The sequence below is a fragment of the Carlito syrichta genome, unplaced genomic scaffold (assembly GCF_000164805.1).
Source record: "Carlito syrichta isolate Samal-C Ts95f unplaced genomic scaffold, Tarsius_syrichta-2.0.1 Scaffold302980, whole genome shotgun sequence".
Classification (NCBI taxonomy): domain Eukaryota; kingdom Metazoa; phylum Chordata; class Mammalia; order Primates; family Tarsiidae; genus Carlito; species Carlito syrichta.
Genome location: NW_007247076.1, coordinates 1,134,982 through 1,149,915, shown reverse-complemented (window position 1 = coordinate 1,149,915; position 14,934 = coordinate 1,134,982). Strand labels below are relative to the sequence as shown.

The following is a 14,934-nucleotide window of genomic DNA, read 5'->3' as shown; positions in this document are numbered from 1 at the left end:
TCTTGGCCTTGAGGCTTAGCCTCCCAAAGTACTGGGATTTTGTGCCCGCCAAGAAGTCAGTTTTCTAACAAGAAGAATCATTTAGCAATATATACTAATTTGTACTTCATACAAATTAGAACTCCTGAAATTGTGAAGAACACCCATTTAACCTAAAATTTTGAATTGAAGGAGATAATGTGTTAGCTGGCTAATTACCTAGTCTCTCAAAAATCAGGATTACGGCACAGTAGAGTTGAGTATTATGTGAATACTGACATCTCAGTTTTCATTAGTTTTCTGTGTAGAGCAGAACACTTCACGGCTCATTTGCTGATATAAGTCATTCACCACTGTTACATACCAGTTTAGAATAACAATCTGAATTTTATTAAAAACAAAAATAAATCTAAAAAGCTTCCTTCAATTACACAGTATGCACAAAAATTTCTGTATTACATCATTTTACATAAAATGTTCCGAATGACAGAAGTAGAACTTACTACCATTTGAAGAGAGGAGTTGGGTGCTGAAAAATACACACATTTATAGAAAGAAACAACAATTTCATAGGGAAGTCCTGTGATCTCTGGCTACTGGCAGGAGCTGAAATTAGGAACATGGAAAAAACTTGAAGAGAGCAGACATTCAACACGCTAAAATACTTCAGCAAAAATAGTCAAACATTTGCAAACAACTTTTAACAAATTTTTTCAATATGCTATTGCTATATGGTAAATATTTTTAATTGATTTTTATTCAACTCAAAAAAGTGATTTTTTATTGCTGAGGAATATTTCCCTCCAGATTAGATAAAAGCTTTGCCTTCTTTCCCTGGAGGCAAGAATAAAATGTAATTAGGACTTATTCAGAGACTGTCTGCAAATTTCTTAGACTGGTGCATTTTAGCCACTCACTTGTCTGTTTGCTATTTCCACCCAAAAAATGAGGGTTCGAATAAATCATAAAGCCAGAATTAATAAAAAGTTTGGCTCCTTGTTAACCTTTTTATTTGAAGGTTTGATGGATGAGGACACGGATAAAACGGGCTGTGAATTTTAATTATCCCTGGTATCTTTTTCTCCCATCTCCAGGGATCATCAGGACTTAAAAGTATAAGACTGGCAACACAACTACTTAAATACAGAGCAAGGCTGAACTGTACTCAATGTCCAGGACAACTACAGTACTGAAAATCCCAAGGAACTTACTGTAAACAAACAAGCAACTGTTCAACAGCCGAGTGGATTTGGTACCATGACTAGAATCTACTATTTTCTTCCATTTACCTATCTGGATATTTTTATGAAGTGACTGCATGTAATAACAATAATACATCAATGACTAGAAATAAAACCTGAAATCTCCAATGCTAAATCCTAATGGAAATGTCAAGCCTTCACACTTGGATATCTTGTGCTCTGAGATAATTAGAAAAGTCTCTTACAGTTACTAGGTCCCTTTAGGTGGAGTGACAGATTGTACATATGAGCAGCAATGCTACTGATAAGTTACGTTTTTCCTTAGTCTACAGTTATTATCTCTGCCAATTTTATTTGACTATTACTATGTTGAGCCCAATATCAGTTTCAGCTAGGTGATCAAGTTACTTAGGAATGACCCTACTTTTGTTTAAATTAAGTGATAGAAGCATTTAGTTCCCAGAAGCTTTCTAATAATTGATTTGGAAGAAGTTAAAAATGACACAGTTTAGTACAAACTGTTCTTTACCTTTATTGCTTGCATACATTATAAAACTCAGTGGGAGGAGGAAAAAATAATGGAAAAAAAAGTTACCTGCTTCAGCATTTTTAAGAATAGTTTTGATAACTTCAACTTATTATTTGAAATAGAGCAAAGACTACAATACAATCATGATAGAATTCTAATCACAGCAATTATGCTTTCATTTAAAATTTTCTCTTCATAAAACATTAATGCTATAAAAACCAGACTGATGACATCCTTATTGAAAAGACACCTTGTATTGGTAACAAACTGTGACTTATTTTAATTCCAACTGAAAAAATAGAGCTTGTATAGTCCATTACTTCAATGATGTTTTATTATTACTTTTAAGTTATTTTGAAGGTTGGTAGCAAAATTATTGTTAACAATATAAATACTCTCTTTATAAGTGTTGAAATTCTCTTAAAAGTGGTGAAAGGCAGCAGGCATTCTAGAATGGGCTTGAAAGAAAAACAAATTATTCCAATATCCAGGATAATTAGGATACTTGATGAATTTATTACTTCTTTAACTTCCTTACTAACTTCTGATTTGCCTGGTTTATTCCTCATTTGGTATCATAAAAAGAAATCTAAGCCCATTCCTTTTAGCCTGAGCAATTATTTCTACTTTCCATTATTTCTCTTCAGCTTTTTCAAATACATGATAAAATAATCCAATCATCATTATAGGAAGAAATGATCATTTAAGCTGAATTTCTTTTCTTTTGCATTTTAATTTCATTTGAAATATTAATATTAGTCATAAAAGCTTTACAGTTTCAACACACATATACACAACCATAGAATTAAAAATCTTGACTCCTGTTTTAAAAAAAAGAGTTTCATTTTGTTCAAGGTATCATGATTAAATTTTAGTCTAATGAAATCTGGTAAATTGCTTCATTGAATACAGCAGCCCCCACTTACCTTCAAATATTTTATAGATGGAATTAAGTTCAGTACTGATCTAAGGATGCTGGCATCAAAATCCTCACCTTATTCCTAAAGGTTCTATATTATTGTAAGGTACCACCAATTACTCTAGACTTATAATACCCTGTCTTTAACGTGGTATATACCATCTTTTGGGAAAAAATTATTAGTAATTTGAGATGAGATACAAGAATAAAATCATTCTTGAGGTTCCACCTCCAACATGGAAAAAAGGATGATGTTTGCATTTAGCAGCTAGTTTGATACCCCCTGTTGTTAGGTTAGCCTTCATACAATGAGCATGCATATATGGCCACAGTTCATTGCATCTGGTTTGAAACTGGGAACTGCTGCTTATTCAAGTCACAGATGCCACCATGTTATGCAATGAGAGTAAAACTGCATGTCCACCGTGAGAAAAGGAAAACAAACAATGAAACAAATGCAGCAAATATAGGCAGTCGGCATTCAGAACACGCCAAAAAGCTAACACTCATGAATTGTCAATATAAGCGTTTTTCTTTCCTTAAAAAAAAAGTCTTTCTTTGCATATTTTAAAATGTAACGGTCCCAGAGAATCATGAAGTGCCTTGTCGTTTTTGCTGCTGACTTCTGATGACCTCTAGTTGTTTTTTGCATTGCTGGTAGTAAGTAGAAAGGCTTTTGTTTTCATCTAAAAGCTTTTTATGTTCCTGTACCAGCCGAGATGTATTTTGCTGGTCCTTTTCATCCTGGTCCAGTTCTGCAACTAGTTCTTGCCTAAAAACAAATACCATATATTATACATGATGGAAAATTCATAGCTTACTGGTTGATGATGAATGCTCAGTTATTGAGAACCTTTATTCTGGGTCTATCATTTTGCACCTTAGGGGTACTACTCAAATATAATCGTGGGCTGGAATGAAAACTATCACCCACTCTTCTGGTATAACCATAACTGAATCCTTTTAGTAAGTAAATGTACATAGGCAATTAGTAAAGCAGGTAAAAGGGCAAAATACAAATTCTAGAAAATTTCATTTGGTATTCTTTTTTTGTAGGAAGAAAGAAAAAGGCTTGGAAAGGCTCTTTCTGGCTACCGGAAAATAAAGTTTTAATTACTCACATCCTACTTTTATAACCATATTCATATTCTGAAGTCACAATCCTATTTAACTATAGTCGGAGTGGTAGCTAATAGAACATTCACAAGCTAATTAAAATAGATTTTATCCAACTTAAAGCTCATTTCTATTTTAAAAACAGTGAGAAAAACACAAAGTACCACTTAAACCACTTATGTTTGCAAACATTTTCTGGAAAGACTCTCAGAGTCTCTTATAGTCTGATAAACATCTTTAAGTCCCTTTTATTTGGGGAATATTAAGTATCTCCTAAAGTGAGGTTACTGGATATAAATGAAGGATTAACAAAAAAAATTCAAACAAAATCATTTCCTAATAATATTTGTCATTTAAAGTATTTAAAATTGATTAAAACTGTCAAAGCTTTCAAAGGGAACCCCTTCATCCACTATTTGTTTTTCCCAGCATAGAACAATTCTCTCAAATGATGAAGCTATGACAACAGTGTAGGTTAAACATGGAAAATAAGAAATATAGAGGTTTTTTTCAACATAAAGTGCCAAGATTACTTCTAAGATTTTCAGACTGTATAATTTAATTTCCTATGTAGGCTTACTTTTAAGGTACCAAGTTGATTGCATTTAAATCAATATATCAGTAAAATGTAATACAACTCTTTTCCCTCATTTTTTTTAAAGGTACCAACAGAAAACTTTTCACAAATTACTTCAGAAAAGAATTTTCATGTATTTAGATTAAAGTTAATAGATGGGATCCTGTTACCATGCATACATAAGGTTGCCATGCTTTTTTTCCTGTAACACTTCATTTTAGTTACCATCCATAAATCAGCTTCATAAGTATAAAATTTCATGAGGGCCATGTTTAAGTGTATGTACGTGTGTGTGTGTGTGTGTGTGTGTGTACGTTTGAACAGTAAACACAGTAGTATGGAAATCGGACTAGATTTCGTTAAAAAGGGAAGAAGGAAGATTCTACGACTCTCAGAAAAACACATATCCAGTAAAGCATTCAGTTATGAAATTAAGTCATCTAATAAGTCATCCTACACTCCTAAACATGCCTCAAAAGAATGTACCTGCAAAAGTGTTTCTAAGGCACAACAGAATTTTAGTAAATCAAATCATTTCACTTATGTACAAGGACACAATAAATCTTTATAACTATAAATCGAAACAGCTTTAACTTCAAACTCTGAGAACATAAAACACAAGGGGAATAGCACCAGTTTATTTTCCTTAGGACTAATATGCTACAGTCAAAAGGGTTGCATTTTACATAAAAAATAGTAAAAAGGTGCTTAAAAAACATGAGCATAGAATATCCAAGTTGTAACTATGTTTAATGACCAATTCTAAAAACTCTATGATGCTTTTGTGTCTTCAAACAATACTGCATCTTAACATATTTTAAATTCAAAATGCTAATGTGTTTTTATTTGTATTCATAAAAGACAACTTACTTTCTCTGTAATAACAATGCAATTTCTGTTTGAACTTTCATATATTCTTGTGCCATTTTACAATGCTGTTCAAACACTGCCATAGATTCTTTGGAGTTTGGGCACGGTGCTAGAGGCTGAAAATAATCAGGAATGTTAAAACATAATTAAATCAAATTTCAATATCTAGCTGAGGGTTAAGACAGAGGCTGTGATATATTTTTATAGCACTGAAGCAATGATCTTTTAAAAATAAGTGTTAAACCCTAACCCTAGAAAAATCTCAGTGTCCTTTTGTTAGAGTTAACTCAGAACTTAAATTTCCTCTTGCTGTTTTAACACTTTTGCTGTTACAGAGAATCACTACCAGAGTACTTGTAGCTTCTGGGATGACATTTCAGGTTGCCAAACTGTATTATACCAAAAGACGTTTACAGCCTTCATACTTAGGAGGAGACAATGAAGTGCATTATTTACATTTTCAGTCACTATGAACCTGAGAATGTATCACAAGATGTATGAAATAGAAATGAGCTTACATGAGTTTTATATTTTAATGCACTAAAATTAAAGCATGAAAATGCTATGTTTCATAGTCTTGAAGGGGAATGCAGGGAGTATTTTAAAATAACTGTCAGGATAAGAACATGATTCTGCCAATTTAAAATTTGATTAATTTAACCAAAAGAATTGATCATTTTCATTTGATTTTAAAAACACAGGGAGACTGACTAAAAGTATAAATAAATGGATATACAATGATGGAAAGGAACACAACTGTTAGTTTCAAAGATAAACTCTCCAAGAAGAAAAAAGTGAACTCTCACTGAAAAAAATACTCATTTACCTGTAGTTGGTGATCCAGTGTAAGATAAGCCATTGGGATAGAGTTATCTGATCCATTGGTATCTGGAATTCAAGCATGTATTTTATTTATTGTCTGTCATAATTAATTATAAACAAGCAGCAAGAAAGTAAGCATGAGATGCTTTTTCCCTCTACAGTAAATAACATGTAACAGAAAAGTAATTACTATTAGCTATGGAAAAGTCTATTTCTGAATTCTAAAGGTACAAAGAAGACACCTAATTATCATATAATTAGAATGCAATCATATTCTCATATCTATAATTTAAGGTGGCTATAAACTGAACAGACATGACACATTAAAGCTTATAAGTCCTTGTTTAATTAAAAACAAAATCAGTTGTTATGGGACTTTTACATTTTAAATTCAGTCTTAAGTGACCCGTCTACAAACCCCACATCTCTTTATCATGCTAAGTTTATTTTACATAAGGCTAAATCAACTCTGTTAACACAAGTGTTCCTTAACAGGGAAAGGGAGAAAGAAAGAGACATATTCTCTTTCAGTGGATCATTTTTGACTTATATAGAGTCTAATGTGGACGCCCCTCCCCAGCCATCTCACCCCTCCCGATGAGAATCTCTGCAGAAAATGAGAGATGTTATTGATAAGAGTATATTACAAATACGAAGTATGGAAACAAAAAAGGCTCAATGTCACGCCAAAAACAGTTAAATTGATTACTTCAAACAACCAGCTAGTTTAATCAAATTATTTGAACAGAAAGCTTTTGTTTCATTTCAAAAAAAGGAAAAATTGTCACGCAACTCGACTGAAATGCATGGGACAGTCTCTTCCCAACATTCATGTTTATGTAGAACAGTTCCAGAAGTAAGCAGAATGTGAGGTAATACAGACTTTTATATTTCAAAAGTAGCTGCTTTCCCACTGTTAGCAGAGAAGAAACGAGTTAAACAAGTGATCTGTTGGGCCCTTTTCTGACAAGTGACTCCCTGAAAGAATGGGAAGGACAAAGGCTAGGCAACGATGACAACAGAGGCATTGCTCTCAATCTAGATAAAAAAATCTAAGATGATTTGATGCTTCCATAACCTACTTTATTGCTGACTGATAGTCTAGGCTTGTTTTTTTCTTTTTAAAGCCACTGAGTATGAGTTTGCAGGTAAATCCAAAATCTAATGAGCTCAATCAGAACAAATGAGATGATGCATGCAAAGAACCCCATCCAATGCTGGTGTATACTAAGCACTTAACACATGTTGGTGGCTGTTATTATTATTGTTATTGATACTAGGTGGAAAATGAAGAAGAAAAGGCAATTTAAAATAGTCAAGGATGCATTTTAGATGGAAAAAGTGATGTTTATTAAAGTGTAACTGAGAAAGAAAAACAATAAAGCTTTAAGGTATTTACCCTAAAATCATATCTAAGAAAAGTAATTACTATTCTAACATAAATGTTTTTTTGAAGTGGTTAAAGTAAGAAATATACTTGTTTCTCTGACCAACTCCTTCCCCCATCCACAAAAGTAGTTTCAAACTATGCTCCCACATAAGCATTGCTTTCCCAGAACTAAAAATGATTAAAAATTATTTCCTTTTGACTTAGGACAAATTATGTGTCTTGAAGAAGTTTCCTCAATTTAACATTTGCATTCCTTTTAGTATTTCTTAAATCACTGATACTTTATATGAGTACCCTGTATCTGATATGTATTTTAGAATTCAGGATAATACATCAATGCTTTGTGGTATTCTGGTAGTAGGAAAAAAGTTCAAGGAGTGGGCTATTCAAATAATTACAGCTTCTCCATGGTGAAGGACTTAAGTTCCTTCACTGAATTTCATCTTTTCTCTAAAACCAAGAAGCAGAGTTTCACTTTTTCACCTATATCTAAATTGAGATTGAGTTTCTAGTTTCTAATAACAGTAACTGGTCATGAGATATTAAGGTTGCTTAATGAAAGTTTGTTTTATTAATGTTGTAATGGCTAATAAGATCTAACCTCTTTTCCTGAACGCCAAGACTCACACTGGTTTAAATTAGTCATACTCTCTTTTCTGGTCGCCCCGAGCACAACACTTGTTACCATCTCACACTCTTTGACTATACATTCCTGTCAGTGGAATGCTGCCTTCTCCTTTCTCCTTTATGACTGGAGAAAAAGTCCCACCGTTTCATGCAAAAGTCATAGACCATGCCAGGTCTTGTTTAATTGAGCTTTCTCTTAACTATTAAAACACTCAGCTTTGTACTGTAAATTTAGTAGTTTATCACATAGCATGATGAATTTATTTTTAATGTGTCAGTATCATGACTCTAACTAAATTGCTAGGCCTGTGCCATGTCTTATACATCTATTTTTGCAAGTACTAAGCATAGGAGAAACTTTTCAGTGCGTTTTTCCCTCTGTGGCTCTCTCTACTGGGTCAAGATATCTTTCTCGCTAGATCTTCTCGGTATGTATGTGTTCCTTTTATACACATTATATTATAAATAAAAACTATAGAGCACTCATTATCTGCTATGACTAAATTGTGCTCTTTAGTTTTCTCAGAAAATACACAGAAACCTCTCTTTTTTTTAAACAACAAAAAAATCTAATTAGGTTGTTTTAACTTATGTTTCTACTCTTAATTTTTTCTTAGGTCAGAGGGCCTTCAAAGAAAAAGGCTTTACCTATCTGCTCCCAAGAATTTATTCTATTAGCTGGATTATCAACACATTTCTTAGAAATTCTGTGAAGCTGAGTTAATTATGAACTTAAACCAGAGTATCAACTTTTAAAATGTATTCAAGATTATTTAAAAATGACAACCACACATTTGCAGCATACTTCAAGACAAAGACAAAATTCAATTGATATTGCAACATATTTCTAGCTAATATCTAATCTATTTCTAACCTATTTTGTGGTATATTTTAGGTACTGAAAAAGAAAAAGATAAGAAAGGAGTTGGAAGGGTAGGTGTGAACATGAAGTATAAGTACAGCAGTTATGTGACAGATACTCATAAATTTTTGATTTTGCCCTCATAAATTCACAGCGTGCTACACTGTTAACTGGCATGTATAGATTAGTCTAGGCTGAGGTTAGAAGGCTCTGCTAAGTTGAGTACCAGACCCAGGAAAATGCTGTAATGTTAGGGAGAGTATTCTCTTACTGCCCTACCAGCCGGTTTAGGAACCAAAAAGAGCTGGTATCACCTGAACATGAATGACAAAATCTGCAAGAGCTTTCCCCTGTCTACCACTGGGGAGGAGCATGTCTGTGATGAATTCTGCACTGTGCTGAGCAGTGGTGAATGCCCTGGGTTGGATAATCCTAGGTTGGGCTGTGTTAGGGATGAAACTCAGGAGTTTTTGCCACCACTAAATTTAAACTTACTAAAACTAGAGAGTACACTCCTGGCTAAACATAGTTCTAACTTACATGACACAGAAAAAGACACCCAGTTAATTTTTTAAATTAAATTTTAAACTTGACTAAATCTCACCAAATGACTATAAATACTTGATTCATACTTCAGTTTTGTAAAGACAGAAAGCTGACTTTTTAATTTTAATTGCCACTATTAATAACACAGTTGACTTATATAAAATTCCAAATGCTTTAATATTCCATGGTCTAAGAGATCATCTTTCCCTCTCTGACTTAATAAACTATAAATAAAAATTTTCATGTAAGTCTACTTATGAGTATTTATCAAGGTATTATCTTAATGTTAGGAAAAGGTAAATTCTACTACAATACCATATTTGGTCTGCTTATAACAAAACCATTCCATCACTACCTTCAGACAGGAAGACTTTAAACTAATAGCACGACCAGTTAGTTACTCATGCTGAGAAGTTTTAATAACTCTTAACAGGTTTTTTTAAGCTGTACTTAACAGAATATTTATATAACTAAACTTTTATTAGCTAAAAATGATTTAAAAGGTCAAAGGTCAGAAATTTATTTTTCTCCTTCAGGTACATGATATTGTGTGTCCTTAGAACAAAAGACTGAGATGAGGATACTGATGATGATTTTAACCATTCTGCCGATTTTAGTTATTTAAATATAACAACTTTACTACTATCATCCTGTGGAATGGATCATAATAGGAAAATCACAGAATGAATGATCAAGAATACAAAATGCTTCCAAACTGGAAAAAAACTCAAACTATCTTCAAAATACATACTTAGTATCTGGGAACAATAATACAGAGGAAAAGGCAGTCTCTGTCACAGTACTCAAAACGATATTTAAAATTGCTACAGTTGATTTTATTAATATGAAAATCGAAGCCACTGTATAATGCCTGCCTCAATAACAGTTATAGCAATGACATGACTAAGTGAACATAAACATGATGAATTACATTTCATAATTATAATGAGGAAAAAGACTGGTCACCTGTGGAATCATCAGGAGTCCATGGATGACTTCGAGTTGGCTTTTCTGAGGTTGGTCCTGAGGTAGTGATCATTCTCACACTGGGACTAGATGACCTACTGCTCACCTGTAGGAAGAAGTGACAGGAGAAACAAAATGTGATCTTTGATTTAAAAAAATGGTAAGAGAACATTTCCATTAAAGTTAAAGAACAGATCTCTATTTCTATTAGTAGAGATCCCCTCAAAAACTCTTGCAAAAAAACTCAAAATAAACCCTCTAAGAATATTATATATGTAAAAATTTACTTGCACTCACATGCTACCTCTTAAAAACTGATGAGCTTGCAACAAACTAAGAATAATATTCTGAGACCAGAAATAAAACAAGATCAAGAGACTCGTTTTGTTTAAGCTGAAAGCCCTGGGGATTTCAACTGAACACCAATGGCCTAGAGCTTTTGTTTTGGTCTGTCTGCTACACTCAGAGGAACAGACCATAAAGCTCTGGGTCTTTGTAGGACGGGCATAAGACTGGAGAAACCTCAGCTTAAAGCTAAAATCTAGCAAAGGCTTCCACTCTCAGGGAAGAGGTGAATGAGAAAAAAAAAATATCCCCCCAAACCAAACAGTAATAAATAAATTTGTCTGCTTGGTAGTGGCTCTGGGTAGAGGGAAGAAAATGTAGTCACTCTGAATTCACGTAAAATTTTCAGACTTGATGGAAGACACAAATCTCAAACACAAGCATAAAATATAAGAGAAAACTTACATACTGAGTTCAACATGAAACATATATCGTCACATTCTAACAGATAAAAAAAAGCAGCCAAAAGGAAAAGACAGATTACCCACAAAGGAATATCAGTTAGACTCTAAACAGCAATAAGGGAAGCCAGAAGAAAGTATAATACTGTCAAAGAACTAAAAGAAAATAACTTCCAACCTAGAACTGCTTAGCCAACAAAAATGTGAAGGATGAGGTCAAAATAACATTCTCAGATGAGCAAGAACTGAGTTTACCATCCACAAACTCTTATCATAAGAATTTCTCAAGCACACATTTTCGGAAAATGAAAATTTTCTTCCTTGACAGAAGGGCCAAGATGTAATCAGGAATACTGGTAAACAAGAGGATAAATCTATACACTTCAAATATTCAGCAATAGAAACAGTGACAAATTTATAGAACTACCAAACACTTAAGAAGGCACGTAAATTCTGAATAACAATAGCATAAGCACTGATTGTAAAAACCTTGTATTGTTCAAGATGAAGGGACAGATATTAATTAGGTTGGGCCTAAATGCTAAAATGTCAAAGGCATTTACTAAAGTTAGTAATCTCTAACTCACAAACCAGAAAGAAAAATAATAAAGTGAGAAATAAATTTATTCAGTTCAACAGAAGACAAGAAAAAAAGAAAGAGAAGACATAAAATAAAGAGGAGCAAACTTATTAGAAATCACAATAAATATAAATAGATTAAACTCTCCAGGTAGGATCTAGAAAAAAAAATCAGATCGTCAGGCTGAATTAAATGCTGTTTGTAAGAGATATCTGTAATTCACAGAGACAGAGAAGACAGAAAGTTAAAAGATTAAGAAAGATAACTAGGCAAAAAGCAACCAAAATACCACATCTATGTTAATGTCAGAAAAAATGTATTTTTAGGGCCAAAAAAAAAAGAAACAGATAAAATAATAAGTGGTTCAATGCAGAATATAGTCATTCAAAGCTTATGACCTGTACATACAAGTAGTTAAAGCAAAAACACTGTAAGGAAAATGGAAACTTTCACCCTCATAGTGAGATACTTTAATACTCCTCTGTAAATGATATATAAAATCAGACTAAAAAATAAAACAAAACACATGCACAGTTAAAACTTGAATTCCATAAAAATAAGCTTGACTCTCTGCTTAGCAAATTAAGAACACAAATTCTTTTCAAATACACATGAAAATTTATGAAAAATGAACATGTACTAAACTTTTATAAAGCAACCCTCAAAAAACATTAAGCTGGGGATCTAACTTATATAGCTAGAAAAAGAATTAAGCTTATGAGCCTCTCAACATGAAGAATAGTAAAATATTTTAAAAACAGAGACAATACTATACAAAGTTTGTGTCCAGTAAATTAAAAAAGAAAAACATCCTAAATTAAATGGACAAATATTAAAAAAACATATGAATTACCATGTCTGTACACCAAGCCCAGAGGGTTTTATGAGTAGCTCTATCAAACATTCAAGAAACAATTTTTTCCAGTCTTAAGAAGATTATTTAGAAAAAGGGGGGAAAAACCCAATACCTCCTGACTCATTTTGTGAAAACAATAAAGCCTAATCAAGGACAGTTTGAGAAAGAGAAATTACTAGCCAACCTTATGAAAATAGATGCAAAAATCAAAATTTCTAAAAATGATATTAATAAATAGAATTTGGCAGTATAAAAAACAATAATCACTTAAAAAGTTGAGTTTATCCAACAAATGCAAAGGTCACTCACTTGACATTAGGAATATTTCATTTAAGAGAATTTCTTAACCAGATAAAAGGTATTTATGAAGTCTGGACACGTGACACATGACAGAACATGATGCTGGGATGGTGGGGAGATGACAAGCAAGCCACAGGTGCTGAACGAACAGGGATCCTTACTGGGAATGCTAGGGTTCTATGTCTTAAACTGGGTGGTGGGTTGATGAGTATTTATTTCATTAATAAGTTTCATAACTTACAAATTGCACATATTCTTGTCTATGTATGAATATCTAATATATTAAGGACTCTTGAAGGATATAGAAACTAAAATGGATTTCACGAGGATTTTTTTAAAAAGTACCCTTTCCTCGAAGTGTTATTGAATACCAAACTCAAAAGAGAACAAGAAGACTCAAAAAGAGAACATGGATAGAAAATGAAACATTAAAAAAAATTCAGAGAATCTTATCTATTTTCAACATGTAACCACAGAAACACTCAAATTCAACTTTCTCAAGTAAAATGACAGAAAACACAAAAGTATCCTTGAAGGGCTGGGCACAGTGGCTCATGCCTGCAATTCCAGCACTTTTGAGAGGCTAAGATGGGAGGATCACTTGAGGCCAGAAGTTTGAGACCAGCCTGGGCAACAGAGTGAGACATAGTGAAACCTTGTCTCTCAAAAAAAAAAAATTTTTTCTATCTATCTACCTATCCACCCACCCACCCACCTATCTATCTATCTATCTATCTATCTATCTATCTATCTATCTATCTATCTATCTATCTACCCATCCACCCACCCACCTATCTATCTATCTATCTATCTATCTATCTATCTATCTATCTATCTATCTATCTATCTATCTATCTATCTATCTAAACACATGCCAGGCATGGTGGTGCACACCTGTAGTCCTAGCTACTTAGGTGCGGAAGTAGAAGGATCACCTGAGCTCAGGATTTTGATGCTGTAGTGAGCTATGATCCCGCCAATGCACTCCAGCCTGGGTAACAGAGAGAAATCCTGTCTCTAAAAAAGAAAAGAAAAACAAAAACAAAATACCCTTGAGTAGAACCCAGCAGATATGAGCTCTAATTATGCTGTCTGCTTCAACTTCTCTTTATCTGGAAAGGGTTGGTTACAGGGCTGGGTTAAAAATGTGAGGACAAAGTGTGAGCACAAAGATCAAAATGTGACCACAAAGGATGTGATGTCAGTGCTCAAAGTCTTGAAAATCCACAATGGATTCAGGAGGCTAATTAGTGAATGATACTTTTATAATTATTTCAGAAATAAAATCGTAAAATAATTTTGAAGAAAACTGATGAAGTGCTACTTTTACCTTGGGTACCTACTGAAATTCCAAAAAGCTTTTCTATGCTGCAACCGATTTTTAACTCCACATCAGACTGCTCATTCTGTTCATGTCTTCTCCTTGCTAATCCCTCCCCATCCTGTAAGGCCCAGCTCAGGTCCCCTTCAACATTATGTGGTCATTCTGGAGACTTCTCTGGTTCTTTGTGCACAAAGCCAGGCCCTGTATCTGAGGATAAGGAGTGCCTAACAGTGCACTGCAGGTAAATAAAGTGTTCATTGATTGATTGTTATTGATCTGAATTCTCTCCCTGGCATTCATGATTCTCCATCAGCAGTTTTACCTTACACATCCAGATTCTCTTCCCTCTTACAATTTCTTATGCCCTCAATTTCCTTTCCAGTTTTTAATGATGAACCCATATTCTGACTCAAGGATAATGCAGTGTGGTATACAGGTCAAGTACAAAACAGAATCATATAAAATTGCTGTTTTTAAATTTTTTTAAGGTAAAAAACCAGCAGCTTCACATGCTTTTAAAAAGTCTAATACTTTAGAGACCTGGGTTCTAAACTTTCCATTCTGCCATTAATAGCTGTGTGAATTTGCATAAATATCCCAGTCTCTCTGACCCTTACGTTCCCCTTTTAAGTGTGGATGAGAAGCAGTAGTTATAAGTAAGAAGCTGGCCCTGGAGACAAAAGCTCAGAGTCTGAGTTTCTGCTCTGCTACTTATAAGTAATA

General features: G+C 33.5%; 1 protein-coding gene across 6 annotated transcripts in view; it reads right to left on the bottom strand.

The window, feature by feature from the left end:
- Positions 1–342: 342 nt before the first annotated feature.
- MAP3K7 (mitogen-activated protein kinase kinase kinase 7) overlaps positions 343–14,934 on the bottom strand; it is a 64,697-nt gene continuing 50,105 nt past the window's right edge. For 4 of the 6 annotated variants that reach the window (XM_008057374.2, XM_008057371.2, XM_008057372.2 and 1 more), the window contains 4 exons: positions 10,406–10,511; positions 6,019–6,080; positions 5,193–5,308; positions 343–3,401 (listed from right to left, as the gene is read on the bottom strand). In XM_008057374.2, coding sequence (XP_008055565.1) covers positions 3,221–3,401; positions 5,193–5,308; positions 6,019–6,080; positions 10,406–10,511 — 465 coding nt within the window. In that variant the 3' untranslated portion in view covers positions 343–3,220. The remainder of the gene's footprint in view (positions 3,402–5,192; positions 5,309–6,018; positions 6,081–10,405; positions 10,512–14,934) is intronic. The other 2 variants (XM_021711982.1, XM_021711983.1) reach the window with 1 other exon arrangement.